At 38.5% G+C, this 21,052-nt stretch overlaps 1 protein-coding gene across 3 annotated transcripts in view; it reads left to right on the top strand.

Moving 5' to 3' along the window:
- Positions 1–17,845, top strand: part of LOC125234462 (ceramide transfer protein-like) — a 39,505-nt gene extending 21,660 nt beyond the window's left edge. For all 3 annotated transcript variants that reach the window (XM_048140717.1, XM_048140719.1, XM_048140718.1), the window contains 6 exons: positions 8,214–8,396; positions 10,917–11,023; positions 14,317–14,438; positions 14,976–15,157; positions 16,078–16,201; positions 17,211–17,845. In XM_048140717.1, the coding sequence (XP_047996674.1) occupies positions 8,214–8,396; positions 10,917–11,023; positions 14,317–14,438; positions 14,976–15,157; positions 16,078–16,201; positions 17,211–17,338 (846 nt within the window). In that variant the 3' untranslated portion in view covers positions 17,339–17,845. The remainder of the gene's footprint in view (positions 1–8,213; positions 8,397–10,916; positions 11,024–14,316; positions 14,439–14,975; positions 15,158–16,077; positions 16,202–17,210) is intronic.
- Positions 17,846–21,052: the final 3,207 nt, after the last annotated feature.

The following is a 21,052-nucleotide window of genomic DNA, read 5'->3' as shown; positions in this document are numbered from 1 at the left end:
ATTTCCATATACTTAAGTAAGTAATATCAGCTAGAAAAGTGCATGGAGAAATTATGAATGAATTTATTGATAAATTCGCCATGCACTTTTGTAGCTGATAGTACCTAGTCTGGCAAAAAAAGAGTACAAACTAAAAAAGTGGCAAAGTTGTAGTATCGTCCCTGTTAAATCACTACAATGTTGCCACTTTTTAATTCCTCCTTTTTTTTTGCCAAGCTTGATGTATGTTCTACATAGTGTCAAAACCCCTGCGCCGGTGTTGATGAATGAGGTATCTATTGATTTTTTTGTAAAGCGAGTAACGCAGGTGTTTCTTATGAAAAAACCTAAGCGGTTAAAGTTCTTTGACCTTTTTTAATAAGCTTAATCGAACGCTTCTAAGAAAAAAGCTTGTGCCCTGTGAATATGTAACTTTAGGTTCAAGATAGTAGGTAATAAGTTAGGATGGTAGGTGTCATTATCTTGTGTTACCATAACAAAACGCTTTGTGAATATCGCTCTTCAATAATTATTAGTGCGACAGTGATAGTTACTGAGTTTCGTTTGTCGAAATGGTTATGCTCCTTATTGCTCCCTGTACTAATGTGGGTCCCCTATCTAGTCAATGGTCCTTTCAACTCTAATGTCGAAATGTGGCATTTTTGTTGCCTTTCGTGCAGTCGACTACGAAGAGATGTGAGACCTTTTCACCTTATTGCACTGTATTGCTTATTGCACTGTAGACGAAGTGTGTGAGACCTTTTCACTTTATTGCACTGTATTAAAGTGAAAAAGTGGATACATCTCTTTGTAGTCGATTGTTCAACAATATTAAATTATTTTAAAGGGCGATTCATTGGATAGTTCACCACATGAGTCATATGATTCTTGAGGCGCGTTCACCTGAATTCGTCTACACTCATCGAAGTTATTTACAATAACACCATAGGTCATGAACAAAATTATCTATTTAGTCAGAATCCCTGACTCATTAGTCTTATTACTCCGTGGGCTTTATAGTTTCCCATTCATTGTTTTTATTGATAACGATGTTTTTTATAGTCCACGTTGTAGTATGTCATTGGTGACTAATTTTAGACGATGACGTGTAGGTACACCAATTTTATTTCAGGAGTTAACTTATAAGAGTAAGTTTGATAACTGCTACACGATTTGTACCTACTAAATGCGTCTGTCAATATTTTCCTTTTGAAATAAATTGATATCTTTCGCGTGAATTTAGCGAAATTGATAAGTGTCGTTATAGAGCTTTAGTTTATCTGTCATACTGTGTTACTTATTATGAATAAAATAAAATAGATAGGTACGAGTACATATTTTTCGTTCAAGTGCATACCTCATTGATAAGAAGAAAGTACATGCATCAAGAAAACTCACAGAATTGTATGACGTCAGGCCTTTAATATGCTAATTCCCACACGAGTCCCAGAACAAAGACCTTATTGTGGCGGGCCCGGCTTTTTACCGGCGGCAGTGATGTAATGTAAATTTCTGACCTTGTCTTGCTGATAGATAGGCTCGGGTGTAGCCAGAGGCGTATGGGCTTTCGAGTGAAGTATCTGTATATTGTATAAGCTGTTTTGGAACTGTGGTATGAAATTATGTTTAGCAAATGTGCTCTGGTTTTGGCGGGCTTACGTTTTTTTTGCGAGTAGTAAATTATTATTAAGTACAACCGAATTACGTGTGGGTCTGTGGGTAGATTAACAAAATTATTGTTAAATAAAATATTTTAAAAATAATTTAGTTTCGATTTCATTGATTAGCAGATTTAAAGTGGGTCAATTATTTTAATTTTAATTAATTAGTACTGGATCGATCAGTTCGATGACCTTATTGTGAATTACCCGTAGTTTACATTTGTACTGAAACTACATCACGATTTCACGACCTTTAGTTTAGTTAAAGTACACAACTTTTACTATGATGATGTCCATAATATCGAAAAGTGCAATGAACAGACATGATCGTCCATGATATTAGGTAGCGTGCCTCACACCCAAATGAGACATGGGAATGGCTGTCAGTCTTGGGTAGTCAAACTGTCCAAAAATAGACGTTGTCAGGTCGGGATGGTATAGTTGTGTAGAGTGGGGTGCGGGGTGACGTCATCGGTCCAAATGGTCCGACACGCCATAAAGGGGTGTGCCTCCCCCGAGCGAACTATGATACCTTGCCGCGTCTGCTTTCGATTAGATTCCAAATAATTGTGGTGTAGTGTCGTCCCTGAATATAGGTGTTACGAGCTAGCCTCTACCACGCTCAAATGACGTGATACTACCAAGACTGATTTTGTAAGCAGAGAAGATCAACAAATAACTTTAGGAGAAATTTAAAACCGAAAAAAAGCAAGACAACGGCAAATATGTCATTACTTAGTGTGACCTGTTAAAGGATCAATGAGCATCCCCACATATAAGTGGGTGCATGACACTGATTTTAGAATTTGACACTAAGCCATGATTCTGCAAATCTGTGTAGTGGTACAAGTAGTCTTTATCTGTACCTTTTCTTGAAATGAATTTCGAAAATGGAATTCATAAGCTCTAAAGATTTAGCGTAGCCCGAAAATAATATCGATAGTCTACCGTACACAATCTGTTTCTAATTGAGTTCTCGACTCCTAATCGTATCGTAGGCAAACATTTGAAGGTCCAAATAATTTGCTCAGTTTAAGCGTTAATTGGCTGCGCTCGTCCCTGAAACACATCAATGCCGCTGTCTCCAGTTATATTTAGCGGAGAAGGCCGAGATCCTGTTTATTTTCAAATGACTGATAGCGTGGCGTGTTTTCTTATCTTCAGTTAAAGTAAATAGTATCTTCACTGCTATGGAATAACACGAACTTTATTGCAGTTTTATTGCCTCTTGTTTATATATTAAACGGATTTGTGTGGAAAATACGCTTGTTATATTCGTTTTATGTCAGTGTAAAACATCAGTCACATGAATTATTCAGTTGTACTTAGTACTTATCTTATTTTTTTTTCTGGTGCTTTTCCATTTTCCCCCGCCAGATGATGGCGATGCCCATAGGGCTGAGACAACTGGGAGATTGGGAATACACCATAATATTTGTGTAGAGTAGAATATTTGTGCAGCGAAATAGAACATGACTAATATTCATCGCACACGTCGATACGATGTTATACACAACCCATGTGTTCATCATAGGATCATAGGACATCAGATCGACGTTTTGCCGGCTTCAGATAGGTTACCTAAATAATTAAATGGGCTTCCTTCTTCAAGTATATCATTTCATTTAAAAGTCAACTTGCTCCAAAAATGGCTGATATAAATGTTATATGTATAACATTGCGTGACAGGGACAGCGCTATGGCATTGACATTACGACTGCATGCAATCTCGATCTGCATGATTGACTGTCACCAAATACTATATAAACTCTAGAGTTAATACGTGCAGCTTGTGACGTTTCCCATACAATGAAGCGGCAACGATTTTAGCAGCGCCATCTAGCGGTACGAGTTGTTCAAAGTAGTTTGTCAGTATAGGCGTAGTACGTAAAACAACACAAAATGCGATTACTTGATGTACTTTAACATTTTTAGACGGAATAAAACAAAGAAATAAGAGTGTGTGATTTTTTTAAATTTTAAACTGTATGAACTAAACTATTTTTATCAACTCATGCCGCTAGGGGCGCTAGTATCGCGTGTTGCCAACTTTGGCACCAAGCTGCACGTATTAACTCGAGTTTATATAGTATTTGCTGTCACACAATGTTATATTATAACATTTATAACATTTAGTGTTGGAGCACCTTTACTTATATTTGTGTTTGTACATATAATCAGACCACGCTAAGTAAGTTTACAATGATTTTGATATAGGTTTTTTCTCTCATGAACATGTCATAATTTCTACAAGTTAAACGTAACTCTTGTGCAGTCTATGGTATCGAAACCTTTGTCAACTTAAATAGCTTGGTTGTCAATCTACCAAGATAATCATCTTGCTCCAGTCCAAGTACGGGCTTCCAAGCGTATCAGGGCGAGGCCCCACCGTGTCACTGAAAGAGTGAATCCATTTCATTATTCCTATATAGGTCGCCGGTGCAAACCCGCTTAACCTACATTGTCCACAATAGGGATCGGCTTCGATTGTTGGAAAGTTTACCAACTACGGGTTGCTCTGTTGGGTGTTAGCAATAAATTCGCTCTAAGGGTTAGCAGTTTTCTTTCACCATACATGTCTGACATTTAAACCATATTTTTATTGTATTAAATACAAACAACATCGTTTGAGGTTTAGTATAGTAAAGGTTGGTTGTCATACATACATACATACAATCACGCCCGCATCCCATAAAGGGGTAGGCAGAGCACATGAAACCACTAAAGCTTCAGGGCCACTCTTGGCAAATATGGGGTTAAAAGAAAACGAAACTGTGGCATTGCAGTGAAATGTTGCCAGCCTCTCGCCTACACCACAATTTAACCCATATCCCATAGTCGCCTTCTACGACACCCACGGGAAGAAAGGGGGTGGTGAAATTCTTAACCCGTCACCACACAGGCATAAGGCATGGTTGTCATAAGGTTTAGTATACCAGTAGTAAAGGTTGGTTGTTATAAAAATGCACTCGAAGTCATACTGCACTGTAAAGGCTTATCGGGCGTTGCTGATTGGCTATTTGCATACGCATAATTGTGACATGTTGTTGAGTTGTACGGGTACGTAATACGTACCTTATGTAGTACGTAGCATAGGTACGTACTACGTATGCTCCACATGCAGACAATGCAATAAACTAGGTTTTATCTTTTAAGGCTAGGTTTGTGATTCGGGCCAGGCCCTGTAGCCGAATGGCATTTCTCCGACGCGAAACGAAAACGAGACGCCGCGAAAGGTAGTCTGGCTCTGACGCGCCAATACGCAAGAGCGATAGAGATAGATATCTACTAGCGTTTAGTTTCGTGAGCGTTTCGTGAACGTTTGTGCCATTCGGCTACACACCCTGTACAGTCAACCAATTTGAATTATAGGCTACTGTAGAATCTTTGCACAGTAAACGCCAATGTGACTTCTTATGGCAAATAGAACACGGTTTAAATGAGACAGGGTTCTAGAGTGGCCTAGGATTCAAATTGGTTGACTGTACATCTAGTATCTAGCTTCTTCATCCCCCATGAGCGAACCAGCAACAAGAGTTCTTGACAAAGACATCCTTTGCTATATACGCATCCTTACACATTTCTGGTGAAAACGCAGTCTTTTTAAAGAAGGATTACCAACAATTGGATATTAAAATTATAGGCGTTAGGCACAATAAATGTTAATCTGATTATATTTAAGTCTGTTAGAGTACTAATTTAATTTAGGAAAGGTCGTTAGGTACCTACCTAAACCAATACCCAATTACCCAGCTTATGTTGTTTATTGTTTACAAATTGTTTACCGTTGGCTTTAAGCTGTTAATAGTGGTATTTTAACATTTTGTTATTATTTGTTTTGTATTTAAACCGAGCTTGCATATCTGATCAATCTGACTGTTTATACTTTCAATGTCATTGGGAACGATTTATGCTGACACAAAGTTAATGTGACCTTGTAATTTTCGTGAATTTGTACCATTAATCGATACTAAAGTTGTTAGTAAGGCATTCAACTAACTTATATACAGATAATTATCTGTAATTAGCTACAACAGTAGCAATGTCTTCAAACTTGACAGGATTTCTCCCTCGCATTTTAACAGTCTCTAGCGTGATTTTTTGTCGTTTTAGAAATTTAGAATATGTCTGGTACTAGGATAACGGTGCCGTCATATAGCGGCCATCTCCATAATTAGTACTAGTACGATGGTACCGCTATTCTAGGAAAGACGAGCTTTACTCCATAGCGTAAAATTGACTTAAAATGATATTTATTGTATGGAGACAATAAACATCGCCCCTAAACGGTTACTTATTCTATCTTTATTATGTCTTTGGAGTGTCGGCCGGCCGACTCCCGGCCGATTACGTCAATCAAATTTGAAATTAATTAGAATAAAAATCAAAATTCCAATAACTCAAAAAGTCCGTCTGACACTTCAGGAGTCCTAAATCACATACATATTCTGTCACGTTTACGCCATCGAGAAACGTATTTTAAAACGTAAAAACATATGGCAGCGGCTCCGGTCTCTGTTTTTATGTGTTATTTGAAAACGTTTGTAAGTTTTTTTTTAATTAGCCCGTTATCCACTCGTGTCCCACTGCTGGGCAAAGGCCTCTCCGCTTGATTTTCACAGCCCCCTCTGGTGTTGCTTTTCCGGCCAGTCTCTTATAAAGGTGTCTAACCCGCCATCTTCGCCTATTAGGTCTGTCACGACCCCGCTTGATTGTTGGCATCCACTTGGTGGCTATATTAGCTCCCCTATTCTGATGCATGCGGCAGACGTGTAAGTACAAATAAAAGAAGTTACTTAATTTATTTCTTGCGACCAATGCGATCACGCCTGAGTTAGAATAAAATTGAACCTATAATCGTAACGCTTATCAAGGTTACGAGGGAATGATCGTGAGGTCAACGTACCTTATCATATTTTTTGTTTAGTCGTTTGAATAAAAAGTTGTCGGCCAGTGTGTGGCATAGTAACTTCTATTATGTAAGTGCGCATAAAAAATAATTTGATCCCAAAAATCATTATGCTTTGTGATACATATTTATCGTTGTTGAATTAAAATTACTCTTTTTGCTTCTTCGGTGTATTAAATATGTTATAGTCTCTTTTTGTACTTACCAACAGGGATGATGTTGTAAATTTAGCAGAACAGGCCCCGTAGCCGAATGGCATTTCTCCGACGCCAAACGAAAGCGATACGCCGCTGGCTCTGTCGCGCCAATACGCAAGCGCGATAGAGATAGATATCTACTAGCGCTTCGTTTCGTGAGCGTTTCGTGAGCGATTGTGCCATTCGGCTAGCCACCCTGAATCCTTTTTTCGCAGATTATTAAATTTAACCGATTTCTAAAATGTGTTTTTATTTGAAACTTTAGCTATCGCACATGTTGTGCCTAAGTACACAGGAAACATATTAGACAGGTTTTTTTTAATAAACACATAATTTGCTCACCAAATTTTCAAATAAGATTCTAAAATGAAGACCATAAAACGATGGCATTTTATATTGTGCAGCAAAGGTTCTTAAAAAGTTCATACAAACCAGCCCAACCAGCCACATTATCCAAGGACAACGTTTTTATGGCGTAGTAACACTATTCTCCAGAACTAGGCCGCTAACTTATCATGCTGGGCATACGACTTACATGTAATCAACAGAATTCGTTTCCTAACGACGTCCTTTAGTGTCTGGTACACGTGCGACGAATTACAATGTCCCTCAATTGATGTTTTGGTGAATGCATCAGGTGTTTTGTGTATTGTTGTAAACTTGTGGTTTTGACTTCATATACAGAGTGGGGCCTGTAACAAAGGCGAAGAATTGAACTGTAGGCTATTCTCCTTATACTGATCAACATTTGTTCAGTGACTTTTAAAAATTATGAAGTCTTTAAATTTTTAATTTTTCATACAAAATAAATATTAGCTTCAATGTACGCCATTATTGTTGTCATTGACGTTGTCTGTCACACTTTAGACTTAACAGAATTCGCAATACATTACCTCTTAGAAAAACCTTTCAAGGGTGATAAAAATCAAAATACAAGTTATTTTTAAAAGTCGCCGAACAAATGTTGATCAGTATAAGGAGAATAGCCTACAGTTCAATTCTTCGCCTTTGTTACAGGCCCCACTCTGTATGTATACCGTAGGGCATTAATGAATTTTTTTTGTAGGTGCCTATTTCGGATGTGGTAAAGTCTGTTCGGAAAGAGCCGTAAAATGTATAGGGCCCTATACAGTTCCAAAAGAGAAAAGTCGGTGAATGTAAACGGACCTTTTCCCCTACATTCTTTGACTTTCTTTTTTTTTTCCTTCGCATATTATTTTTTTCCTTTCTTTTCGCATAGACTCTATGTATATGACTTAAGAACTCTTGGAACTTTCCATTATCACAGACTATCGAACGTCAAACTCATCAAACGTCAACAGTTGTCAATCCAAAAAACACGAAATATGTGGCGCCGTTTCCGCTGCAATACTGAAGTTCTTATATACGTATGAATAAACTCCTGTTTCATTATCTCCCCTGTAATAAATACGACAAAGTATTCAATAACCGCCCCTTTGTCTGCAGGAGGGACCGCATTCGACGTTGCCGGACGATGAGTTCTACGATGCCGTGGAGACGGGGTTTGACAAGATGGAGGAGGAGAGATGTGCACGCGTCGTGTCTCCCAGTGTACACACAAGGGACCAGGTGGATCTGCCGCCCCCAGCCATCGACAATAGGCTCACAGTACACCCGCTATGGACTGAGGTAAGATCACACACAAGGTTTGAGAAGATGGAAGGACTTATCGACTTATCGACGTCATTGAGCAGTGAACTATCCTTCCTATCCATATGATACATTTTGCAATGTATTGATGTAACAGATCAATAGTTGAGATGCCGAGAAACTGATGGTGTAGATTCAGGCAACAATATTGACTGAAGGTCGACAAAATGGGCTGCTGGCTAGCTGTGTTTTCTCTAAGCGTGCGTACTTGACTTTGCTGACTTTGCCGTATACCTTACTTTTAAGTAGACAGTAAGCTTACATGTATTTGCTTTGGACTAACTAATAGTACATTGTGCAACAAGGGAGGTAAGGGGGTCATTAAATACGAGTGTCCTGATATATTCACGACAGCCGCAGGCTGGAGTGAATATAGACACGAGTATTTAATATCCTTACCTCCTGAGTTACACACAATGTTTTTCATCACATTTGAGAGAAAAATACAAAAAAAAGTCATGTCATAATCATAAGGCAAAACCTTCAACGCAACGACGGCGCAAAGACCAGTAGTGTATCTTCATCTATATCAGATTATTCACATTAAATTCCATTGTTTTTGATAACAAACACTTTTTGAACGAAAACAAACACGAAAATCCTGCATATAAATTAAATGCAATGTTCAAAAAAGCATATAAATCATATAATTGAACTAAATTTTTACTTATTTGTCATTCATTCATTCATTTTGATCTGTTGTACTCTCCGTTGCTAGGCAACGGTGGGCGCCTCGCGCTGGCACGCGGTCAAGCGCGAGTCGAGAACATATTGTCAGATTGTAAATTATAAGGATTTATCTGAGTTAAATTTACGAAATAAATGCAAAACACACTGAAATAATTCTAAAACATAAATAAATTGCATTTTTCATGCCGTATAATATCTTTTGTAGTTTAATAGTCAAATTTTGGTTGTGCAACAAAAATCCGTGGCTGATTGAAACATCCTTTGCCTGAAGTATTATACGGATTGTATTAATTTTTAACCCCCGACGCAAAAACGAAGGGGTGTTATAAGTTTGACGTGTCTGTCTGTCTGTCTGTCTGTCCGTCTGTCTGTCTGTCTGTCTGTCTGTCTGTCTGTCTGTCTGTCTGTCTGTTTGTCTGTCTGTGTGTGTGTCTGTCTGTGGCATCGTAGCTGCCGAACGGTTGAACCGATTTAGATTTAGTTTTTTTTGTCTGAAAGCTGAGTTAGTCGGGAGTGTTCTTAGCCATGTTTCATGAAAATCGGTCCACTATGTCGCGGTCGGGGGTAATCCATTATTCCCTTGGGAATAAAATAGTACATTATGCTTCAGTACACGTAGACGCAATGAGACCTTTAAACAGCAAATGTGATGAAAACATTAATTAGTAATTTGGTACATAATAAGAGGTTTTCAGACTGCAGTATTAATATTATATATCTCGAATTGATATAAGATAATCGCTGCACGTCGCGATAAACAATAAACAATAACCCTGTAAAAGACATAATTGTCACATCACGTATATATTTTGCCAAAAGCATACCAAATCAAAGTTATCAAAGGGATACCTATTTTATAGTTCTTAAGAATTGCAAGCACAGTTGGTCTATTTCTTAGATTTTTATTTCTAGTTAACTTCCCTTGACTTAAAGGAACACTTGGACTAACAATAAAAAACCTCTAAACTTATACAATTATTATTTAATAGAAAAATACCTAAAATTAATAGGGTAAGTTCGGTCCCACCGCGCGCGTTAATGTCATGGGGTGTGTGACACGCACGCCGTGGTGACGTCATGTATCTATTTGGGTCACCCATATGGTGTCATGATCATTTGAAACGAGCCATTTGAATTGGCGCTCTATAAATATACGATACTATCACTCAAATTATAAATAGGTTCCTAATTTAAATGTAAGTTTAAGGTAGTATATTTTTTAATTACTGGAGCAACTTGTTACGCACTAAGAGTCTTAACTTTTAAGTAATTTTTTTAATCGCATCTAGGTAATGTCGTTTTAAAATTGAATGAACGTCAGTGAAATATAACTATGATTGTTCCATGTTGAATGAAAATGTTAACAGTTAACATTTTGAAATAAATGTGGTTTGGCCGCCACTAACGAAGTGACCCGATGAGTGTCTCCAGTCAGAGCGAGCTCGTCTTGAACGAACTCGAGCCTTTCTCAATGAGATGCTTATCAAATTTATATACATACATATATACATGTATGTTAGCGGGGTATCTATAACCTATAGTGAGTCTAGTTCTCAGTATTTTAATAACTGATGACAGTTGTAATGCGCGTGACAACGATCCAGTAAAATGAAGTACATTTTTCATTGTTTAATCAGTCTATTAATGTTTGTCTCTGAGAGGAAAGCATACCTTTTGTAAGCACTGATACAGATTTACAGACGACAGACACACATAACAGAATTGCATTTACCATACACGCTACCCGTCTGTATGAGCCCTAATGTGAACAGTTTGGCACTTGTTTTGACAAGAATATTTTATTTGCAGATCGACAGGATATCGACAGAGCAGATACAAGCCGCGTTCGAGGATGTCGGAGGCAGTATCGGTTGGCAGCTATTTGCCGAAGAAGGTGACATGAGGATGTACAGGAGGTACGTATTTCTATTCAAAGTATTCACAAGTAACTACCGCATACTATAGGCTAGTTTCCTATACTTAAAATAAAATATTTTATGCAGTGCACGAAATAAAGCACCACATAATTAGAAGAAAAACATGGACAGTAGTTATGTTTAAACATAATTTCTATTTAATAAATCAAAGAGAAAGATATAAAGTAAATGAATTGACCGTGACGTCACTCCTCAGTATTTCATAGTAATTCCATACTAGCAAATCGTTTTGACAGTTCTTAAAAAGAAGCTGATTTGACTAGTAGGAAACTAGCCTATTCTATATAGATAAGATAGATAGATAAGTCATTAATTTGGCAGACTGCAAACACACACAATACAATACACAATTTAAAACACACAAATTAGGCGCAACATAAAAAAATAGACAGAACAGTAAAATACAATTGAGACAGTAAAAAAAATCTACAACAATAACAAAAAAGAAATAAAATACAAACTGTGTGCGTTGCAAAAGGGTCGCGGCTCAGCGATACGCTTCGCTCTTTCATCCGAAGCACTGATTTTCTGCCGGAACCCAGGTCACAATCACAATAGATTAATTAAATAATTACTTATATAATTACGATTTATATAACGTTAAAACGAAAACAAGTGTAAAGTGTATAGTGTGAATGTTATGTGCATATCGTGTGATGTTTTCTGGATAGTGTTAATGTTAAAGTAGCAAGTATGTAAGCCTAGTCTGACTACCTGTTCCCACCATATTATATTCTGAAATCTGCAACTGCATATTTTTCGCATTAACCATATCAGGCGGTTCATTTAGGTCCTGTAATAATATACGTGGTATATTACCCCATTTTAGTATTATTATTTGCCAATGAATGACAACGAAATGAAGACTTCTGTTTGTCGCACGTCGCACCATCATATTATCAAAATGGAAGAATTAAGTACAGTATGGAGGACGCAAATAATAGAATTTCTATTTTAACTACAGTATACGCTTGTACAAAAGAAAGTATTACACTAATAAGTTTTTATAGCATAGAAACAGGTGTAATTACAGTGCTGAACTCAATTGCTCTTCCCTGACCTTATTCTGTGCTCGTCTAGTCTAGTTTGAGGCAATTATGTTTAGGGCACATACTATACACACTTCTAACTCGAACCGGCGCTGTAAGAACCAGAAGGTTTTCTTGGTCAACTCTAGCGAACCACAGTGTACCTTAACGCTATCAAGTTACAGTTGTAAGTTGAATTGCATTGCACGCTGTGTTTTCGTAACGTATAGCGTCATTTTATATACAACATTGCAATTGGGACTGTAACGTAACAACATCAAGTTTCGTTGTACTTTTCAAAAGGAAATTTCTTGTGCTATGCTGACGTAAAATCGGTTTAAAGCTGGCCAGTTTGGTTTGTAAACAATGGCGAAGCTCGATCGCGCGTGGCATGTTTATTATTCGGGATAAAAATGGACGGTGTTGCAACTGAATGACGCAATCTTAATTGATTTATTAAAGCGCTACTAAATTGTACTGTACTAATAGTCTGGAGACAGTCTGGAATGTTAGGAAGAGATTTAACAACGAGCGAGTCTGACAGTGTCTGTCGGTGTGTGCAGTCTTGTAGCCAGGTTAACTTAAGACTTATATTGTACGGGACATAAACCGTGATTACCTTTTTTTTTAAGTCTTATGAAACTAACCGTGAATCATATAAAATTCAGGTTAACTTATGGCGCCCAGAGACCATCAGTTTGCCCAACGATAACGGCATGTCAGTTAAACGCAAAAAACACGGTATAATGAGACCTGTAACTCTTCTAACAAACATTCTACGCGCGGCCCGCGGCATTCGGCACTGTCGCTTTTTAGTAAAAAGTTTTTACACAATATAGGAGCAGTAATAATGGGCTAGTTTCCTACTAGTCAAATCAGCTTCTTTTTAAGAACTGTCAAAACGATTTGCTAATATGGAATTACCATGAAATACTGAGGAGTGACGTCACGGTCAATTCACTTACTTTATATGTTTCTGTTTGACTTATTAAATAGAAATTACGTTTAAACATAACTACTGTCCATATTTTTCTTCTAATTGTGTGGTGCTTTATTTCGTGTACTGCATAAAATTATTAATTTTAAGTATAGGAAACTAGCCTATTCTTGTAACAAACTTACTGCGTGCTGTAAATATGTATGCGCGCTATGTACGTCCGCAACACATGTAAGCGGATGAGAATGTATCGTCGAATGCACGGCATATTATATTCTTACCGCGCGGAGTATATTCGTCAGAAGAGGCGCTTCTATATCCTCTCTTATACCCTGCTCTTATACTGTGTAAAAAATAAAAAAGTCCAATAGCTGGCAGGCGTTGCCGTATGAAGTGAATTGTCCTCTTCAATTACCTTCATAACAAATTATTTCTTCGTTAACGTCGCTTTACGGATGTATTGTAGATAAACTCAATCTCTATTGTTATGTAAATATGTAGCGTTATCTTAAACTATGTAATTATCTAGACACAATATTGCTCTGTCCCTGGATAAGTTTGCGGTAAACGATTTACTTGACAAATATCACGTGCTATTTGTACGGTTGGAGTTAAGTTGTTTGTTTCACCGACTCTGTGTACCCTTTACTGGGGCGTAGGTCACACTGAGTATATATCAAGGGAGATTGATTTACGATAACCGTTTTGGTGAATTGGATACGGCGAATCCGAAATAATGGGTTGTTTTATCAATTTTTGTGTACGAAACTATAGTTTTAAACGAGGGCGATGGTGCAATGTCTGTTTTTTTATTCGCATCTAGCTTTTGCCCGCGGCTTCGCTCGCTTTAAATTCGAAAATTGCGGAATGCTTCAAATAAACTTCCAGCCCCCATTTCAGGGAAGTGGGGGGTTAGAAAGAGACAAAAAGTAGCCTATGTCCCTTTAACTATCTCCGTTCAAAAAAATCACGTCAATTTGTCGCCCCGTTTTGCTGTGAAAGACGCACAAACAAACAGACACACACACGTTCCCATTTCTAATATTAGTATGGATGCATAGTTAGTGCAGCAATATCTTCTTTAAACCACACACATTTGTAAATACCTCTTTATTAATTTTAAATACTGAGCATAATTTTCAAAAATATTCAAATTGTTTCGCATCGCTAGCGGGAAAGGCCCGTCGCTCTCGTCCAAGATAAACTCAAAATGATTCATTTGCTTATAACTTTCACAGAGTAGAAGCTTTGACGACTAAAATTTTTTGATCATGCCTAATTTGACATTACTTTAATGATTGTTTCAGAGAGGTAGAAGTAGACGGAATGGTGATGGACCCCCTGAAGGCGATGCACAAAGTCCGCGGAGTGTCTGCGCGCGAGATGTGCCACTATTTCTTCAACCCCCGCTACCGGTACGAGTGGGAAAGTAAGTAGATATTCATTTCACTCAGTTCTTTCATATAAGGTCAGGTGGGGTGAGGTACATACTGGCCTTAGCGTCTATTTCAGACTATTTATGGTGCAATCTCCGAGAAATATCTCTTTTGGTGGCTAAACAAACCTATTCTCTACACGTGTTTTTCTTGCCCCAGTGTTTGCCTTACCTTAACTTAGGCCCACTTGCACCAACCACTTAACTCAGGGTTAGTGGGCTGTCATCTGTCAAATTCCATATAAAATGGTGGGTTAACCCTCGGGTTAACACTCCATTTTCCTTGGTGCTAGTGGCCCTTAGTAGGTTTAATCCATTAAAACTTTTGAAATAGTAATTCGGAAATAGAAACCACCCTCTTTTTTCATAGTCAATGCAGCCGAAGTGGAAGATATTTCCACTTCTTTGTAAGTAGACGTCTTACGTTGACGGTACTACAACAGGGAATTTTGTCGGCCTGTTTAAAATACACAAATAGATAATAGTATGCATGTAAAATCAGGGTTTTAAAATGTAACGTTATTATTCCAGCGACACTAGAAAACATGAACATTGTCGAAGAAATATCGTCAGACGCGATGGTGTTCCACCAAACATTCAAGCGCATCTGGCCCGTCTCTCAGCGTGACGCGCTCTTCTGGTCGCACGTGCGCGCCTCCGACGATGATACGTATGCGGTCATCAACCACTCCACCACCAACCCCGACTATCCGGTGAGTAATAACCACACAGTCTCACTACAAACATGAGCACTAGTGGTGTTAGACACTATGGTGTTACACAGGACGTTTTGGTCCGTTTCTCAGCGTGACGCGCTCTTCTGGTCGCACGTGCGAGTCTCCGACGATGACACGTACGAGTATACTCATCAACCACTCCACCACCAACCCCGACTATCCGGTGAGTAATAACCACACAGTCTCGCTACAAACATGAGAACTAGTGGTGTTAGACACTATGGTGTTACACAGGACGTTTTGGTCCGTTTCTCAGCGTGACGCACTCTTCTGGTCGCACGTGCGCGCCTCCGACGATGATACGTATGCGGTCATCAACCACTCTACCACCAACCCCGACTATCCGGTGAGTAATAACCACACAGTCTCGCTACAAACATGAGAACTAGTGGTGTTAGACACTATGGTGTTACACAGGACGTTTTGGTCCGTTTCTCAGCGTGACGCGCTCTTCTGGTCGCACGTGCGCGCCTCCAACGATGACACGTACGAGTATACTCATCAACCACTCCACCACCAACCCCGACTATCCGGTGAGTAACAAATGTAACAACCACACAGTCTTTCGCTAAACATAAATACAGCGTGACAAGTTTAATGTTAAGCGACCTGTTGTCGATTGCTCGTTGCACAGTACGCAACTACGCAGTGTGCAGACGTGAACGAATTTGGTTGACATTATGTCATTTGCTCTTGCGACTTGACTACTTTGGATTAGGATATCGCTCAGAGAAATACTGCCCTTCCTGTTAGGGTAATTGGAAGCCATTCAAGTTAGTACTCGCCATGTATAATTGTTGGCTTATTGCAAGCTTCATTGTCACACGCACATTCCCTATGCATATTTCTCCATTCCTCGTTTTAAGTATAACGTGCGATGTACACATTGTCCGCAGCCCAACGCGAGTGGCTGCATCCGGTTGTTCGTGACGGTGTGCTTGGCGTGTCGCAGCACGTACCCCGCGGGCGAGCAGCCCTCCCGAGAGAACATCACCACCAGCATCGCCTACTGCAGCACAGGTAACACAGGACTTTCTACATTATTTATTTTGGTATTGAATGTGCGTGACCGTAGCGGGACCAGCGGGCCGATTTTTGAGTATCACGCGTTCGAATTCAGAAAAGTCACTGAAAATAATAGGCAAGTCACCGTTTTCAACCGGTATTTTAGTGACAGTGAGACTAAAAAATCGGCCCCCAGGTAATAACTACTAGGGACTTTATAGTTCTTGTATTGAATGTGCGCGGAAACAGCAGGGCCAGGGTATTCGGTTGGGTGAATTTGACGTCTGAAAATGTCAAAGGTCGTGCGAAGCAGAAGAGAATGTGTTAGCGGGCGACGTTAAGCTTTGAAGGACTGGCTAGTAATGAGTAAGAGATGCCCTAGACAAATGAAATATCGCATTGCGTTTAAAAAAAAAGAATAATGTTACTTCATTCAAATTTAGTTTGTTTATAATTTAAAAGGACCGTCTTTACTCACCATTTTTTTATGGGAATCATTATTTACATACGTGTTTATTGCGGAGCTATTATTCTGTAATTAACTTATATTCTTACCTCTTTATTCATAATCGTTCACTGAAGTGATCAAGCCGATAAAGTTCCTTTGTCCTTTTCCGACGTATCGGTGTGATAGAAAAGGACAAACGAACTTTATCGGCTTGATAACTTTAGCGTTTATGAATTCGGGGGTTAGTTTCTATCTACGTTTCACATCAAACCGATCTAGAGTCAGATACAATAAGTTACAGAAAACTTGCCCCCTCGCATATAAGTTTATTTTAGATTTTAGTGTCAAAGAATTTTGAACCTCGTATTGAACACAGTAATTACGCATCAATTCCTTGCCCGCGGCTATATTTCCGAGCTCATATAACCCGACAACCTTCAAATCAAGAGTGAACAGGCATCTTCTGGGCGAGCTCACTGCATCGTAGTCTTTGCCTTTGGCTAGTCTGTGGCCAAGAGTAAGCCCATTTATAATAATAATTTTAAAAAATCAAGTAACATTTACCTCTCCCTGCAGTGAACCCGGGCGGCTGGGCGCCGGCGGGCGTGCTGCGCGCGGTGTACAAGCGCGAGTACCCCAAGTTCCTCAAGCGCTTCACCGGCTACGTGCACGACCAGTGCCGCGGCAAGCCGCTCGCCATCTAGCGGCGCCTGCGCACTCCGCACCCAGCCGGGGGACTGTCACGTGACTTCCCAGCCGAGTGGACTCGTAATCCTAGTTGTAACGCCGACGTCCACACAAAAACTGTTATACGGTCACATTCACGGCTCGCAGTGAGCAAAACCGGTAACTTTTCAAGTTCATACCCGTGTTTTAGATCAAAGAGTTCAAACTGCGACCTTCAGGGGTGTCGATTGGCTTCCGACGCCGAGCCGAGTGGACTGTACGTAATGCTAGTTGTAACGCCGGCGTGAAGACATTTCATAAGTCAGTTCTGTTAATGACGCGTTCACATACAATTTTCGTCCTCCAGGGTTCTCACTCCCTTGATTAGCCACATGACTTTTGACGCCTAGTGGACTGTATTTTAATGTCGTATGATACTCGCTTACCCGGAGATTCCAAAAGATAAACGCTGTAAAATATGTGGTCACGTAAAATTGTTGGCTTGCGGTGAGTCATCACTCATCAGTTAAAGTTCAACCCGTTTAAAAGTTCGAAAAAAAAGTTTAAACTGTGACCTTCAGGGTATTTTCACTTGATTTCCGATGCCGAGCCAATGGACTGTACGAAGATGTAGTGCTAGTTATCGTGTGATAAAGATGCATTCACATAACGTTTTCGGCTCGTGGTGGTCTATCATCGCTTTAGAACGAAGAGTTGAAACTGCGGCAGATGCGGCTTTCAACAAGATAAGTGTGAACGCGCTCTAATGTCTTCGATGTTTAAATTGTCATTATGAAAACATCGATGGAGACATACGTCTGAATATATGTCTTCTGTCTTGAAATAAAGTGACTCCGTATTATGCGTATACATTACTAACTGTTACGATAAAACAGCGTATCTAAATAGGAAATATGTAATATGACACGTTGTTTTGATGTAACACATTTTTTTAACTTCAAGCTCTTCCCAAGAACTGTAAACTTTTTCAAAGTAATTTTAATTGCTATGACTGGTGTAAACTACAAGAAAATGTAACCGAATTTTACGTAAAAGTTGGGAAAAATATTTAAGTCGGTTTCACAGTTCCCAACGTTATGTAGAATATAAAGTATATGGTTCATTGAAGGGATCAACGGCCGTCACATGCGGCAAGTGAGGTAAATTCCTATTTGTATTATATGCACGTATTAGATATAGTCAACAAAAACATTATAAATATAGTATACGTACACAGTTGAAGACGAACTTTGACGCAGGTTTGTTAGCCGGTATAGATTACGAATACCGAAGTTCGCAATTTCGCACATTTAATCACTCGAATTGGCACAAATATACAAGTAGCGGCACCTAAGTTTAGCGCTGAGTGAAATGTCGAGGGGATAGCTGCGTATGGGGTCACAAACCTTTCGGCCCTGTAGCCCCGGAGAAATATGCTTTATGTCAACGGTCAGTGCTAGAGTTTCTGGTGTACTTGTAACTGTTTGTTGCCGTCAAATGACGTACATTTTCCCATGTTTTTTACTGGCATGGCACACTGTACCTACAGCGGTTAATGAATAGCGACATCTGTCGTAATCTTTCAGTGTGACTCCTCGTTACGGGCTCGTTGCTGATTACGCCTTATTAGTAGTAACAAATATTTACATACAACTTCGGTGTTCGAGGTTTCCTAAATCTTGTGCTATCTAGATCAGATATTAAACCTCCTACACGTTTTCTTCAACGCTGTACGTGGCTATAGTTACATTGTTTATGTAAATCAGGTTAGATAATTATTTAATTGTTGTAAATTGTAAAGGTGTTATGTGTGTCGCACATGGGGTGTAGTCATATGAGATTTTTCTCGGTTTTCGTCGGTTTTGTGTGATGGCATGATGAGTTACACTTCAGTTCATTTATATTGTGATCAAAATCACTGTCTTTTGTTGGGCATACACAAAACTGTTAATATTTGTGTCGGCTCAGCCTACCTAAAAATACAACACTTTATAGTGAAAAGATTATCTCATAATTTGAACTTTGAATGCTAAAAACACCTAAATGCACCGTAAGAAGTGTTTACAGTCCCATGAACATGTTACTGGGGACGCTATTGCACAACACCCTGCATTTTATGATTAAGCACTGAGACTTGGCACAGGTTGTTCCTTGGGTGGCCCTGAGTAGATAAAGATCGGGAGGCATTGAGAGCCCCCCTTAATTTAGGAGGGAAGAGGGGGGGAAGGCTGGCGCCGCCGCGCTTCCTTTGAAACCATATTTCTCTAAAACTATACAAAATAGGGCATGCGATATATCATTTTCGGATAAATAAAGGACGAGGAATTCATTTTTGGAACAAAAAAAATGTATTTTAGAACAAAAATACAAAATAAAATGGGAAAATCTGAAAACGAGATTTTTTTTTATACATATTATTGCACATTTTATGAAAACTGTAATGGTTTTTTCTAAATAAAAAATATTATTTAATAGCTACATTTATCTAGTTTTAGAAAATGTATAATTTGTTATAGAAATATATTATAGGACGAGTGATAAAAAATAATTTACATCGCCCGATAGGGTGATTTGAATGCTCATTTCAATAAGTTTTGTCAATGATTTCAGGTATAATCACTATTTTTAACACACGAAAGCCGTAATCATTGTAGTTTATGGCTATTTTAGTGATTAATGTACTTAAAATAAAAAAAAATACAAAATTTTTAAAAAATATTAAAAATGTGATATTTTTTTTAACATTATCCTATTTTGTTCTTTCTACACAATATATATCTAAAAGCAATAAATATCAATAAAAAGCCACATTTATACAGTTTATAAAAATATATAGTTTGTTATATAAATATATTACGAAACGCGAGATAAAAAATAATGAAAATGAAAATTTTAATGTACATCTTACGTTGCATTATTCGATGAGGTGAGGTAAAGGTACTACCCGCTATGCAGTGGAGTTCGTCTAGTAATACAGAAATATACTTATTCTAATAACGTTTACACATGTAGGTATATCACGACCCAGTACAGAAAATTGTAAAAGTCCTATAATATAGTTTATTTTGATTGTAAAATAAAATTGCATGTGACTTATATTGCAAAAAAATGTCTTAATCACGTTCTCCTCTCCTAAAGCAGTTCTGCATGCATAGGCTTGAAGATTTTTTAGTTTACTAGCAGAATTTAGTTACTTCCTTTGGGCCCCCTTAAATTGGTTTTACCCATCCATAAAAGATAAAATAAAAATCGTCATATTCTTCCTTTCAGTAGTAATGATAGTTAGTTATTGCGCAATAGTGCCATAAAAAATAAACTAGATTCGTATTAGCATTAAACATTAATGATTTTTGAACTAAGACATTGCTTTTGTACAAAGGAGAACCTCAAAAAATGGTCTGACTAGACGAAAACATGTGTATCGGGGCTAGTACTCAAGGCTCTTAAAAAGTGTAGCTATTTTGAGTTATTCAAATAAAACAACATGAATAGTCTGAATTTAATTATGTATATATCACAACATCCACTGCATAAGCACATCAGCTCCGAACATTTAATTTAAAAAGTATTTTTTTACGGTTGCACCTTACGCGGCACTGTTTTTTATTACACCTGCATCCGACAATTTCGAGGCATGTTTCTGCAGCAACAGGCAACGTTGCGGGCAAGTAGGCTCCCAAATCCCAATTGTTACAGACTTTCGTCCAGCCACAAGTAGAAAATAATGGCAAATTTTGAATTGGGTTTAGTTG

This window comes from Leguminivora glycinivorella, chromosome 16 (genome assembly GCF_023078275.1).
Source record: "Leguminivora glycinivorella isolate SPB_JAAS2020 chromosome 16, LegGlyc_1.1, whole genome shotgun sequence".
NCBI classification, from domain to species: Eukaryota; Metazoa; Arthropoda; class Insecta; order Lepidoptera; family Tortricidae; genus Leguminivora; species Leguminivora glycinivorella.
The sequence above is the reverse complement of the archived record's forward strand: the minus strand, read 5'-3'. Positions and strand labels throughout refer to the sequence as shown.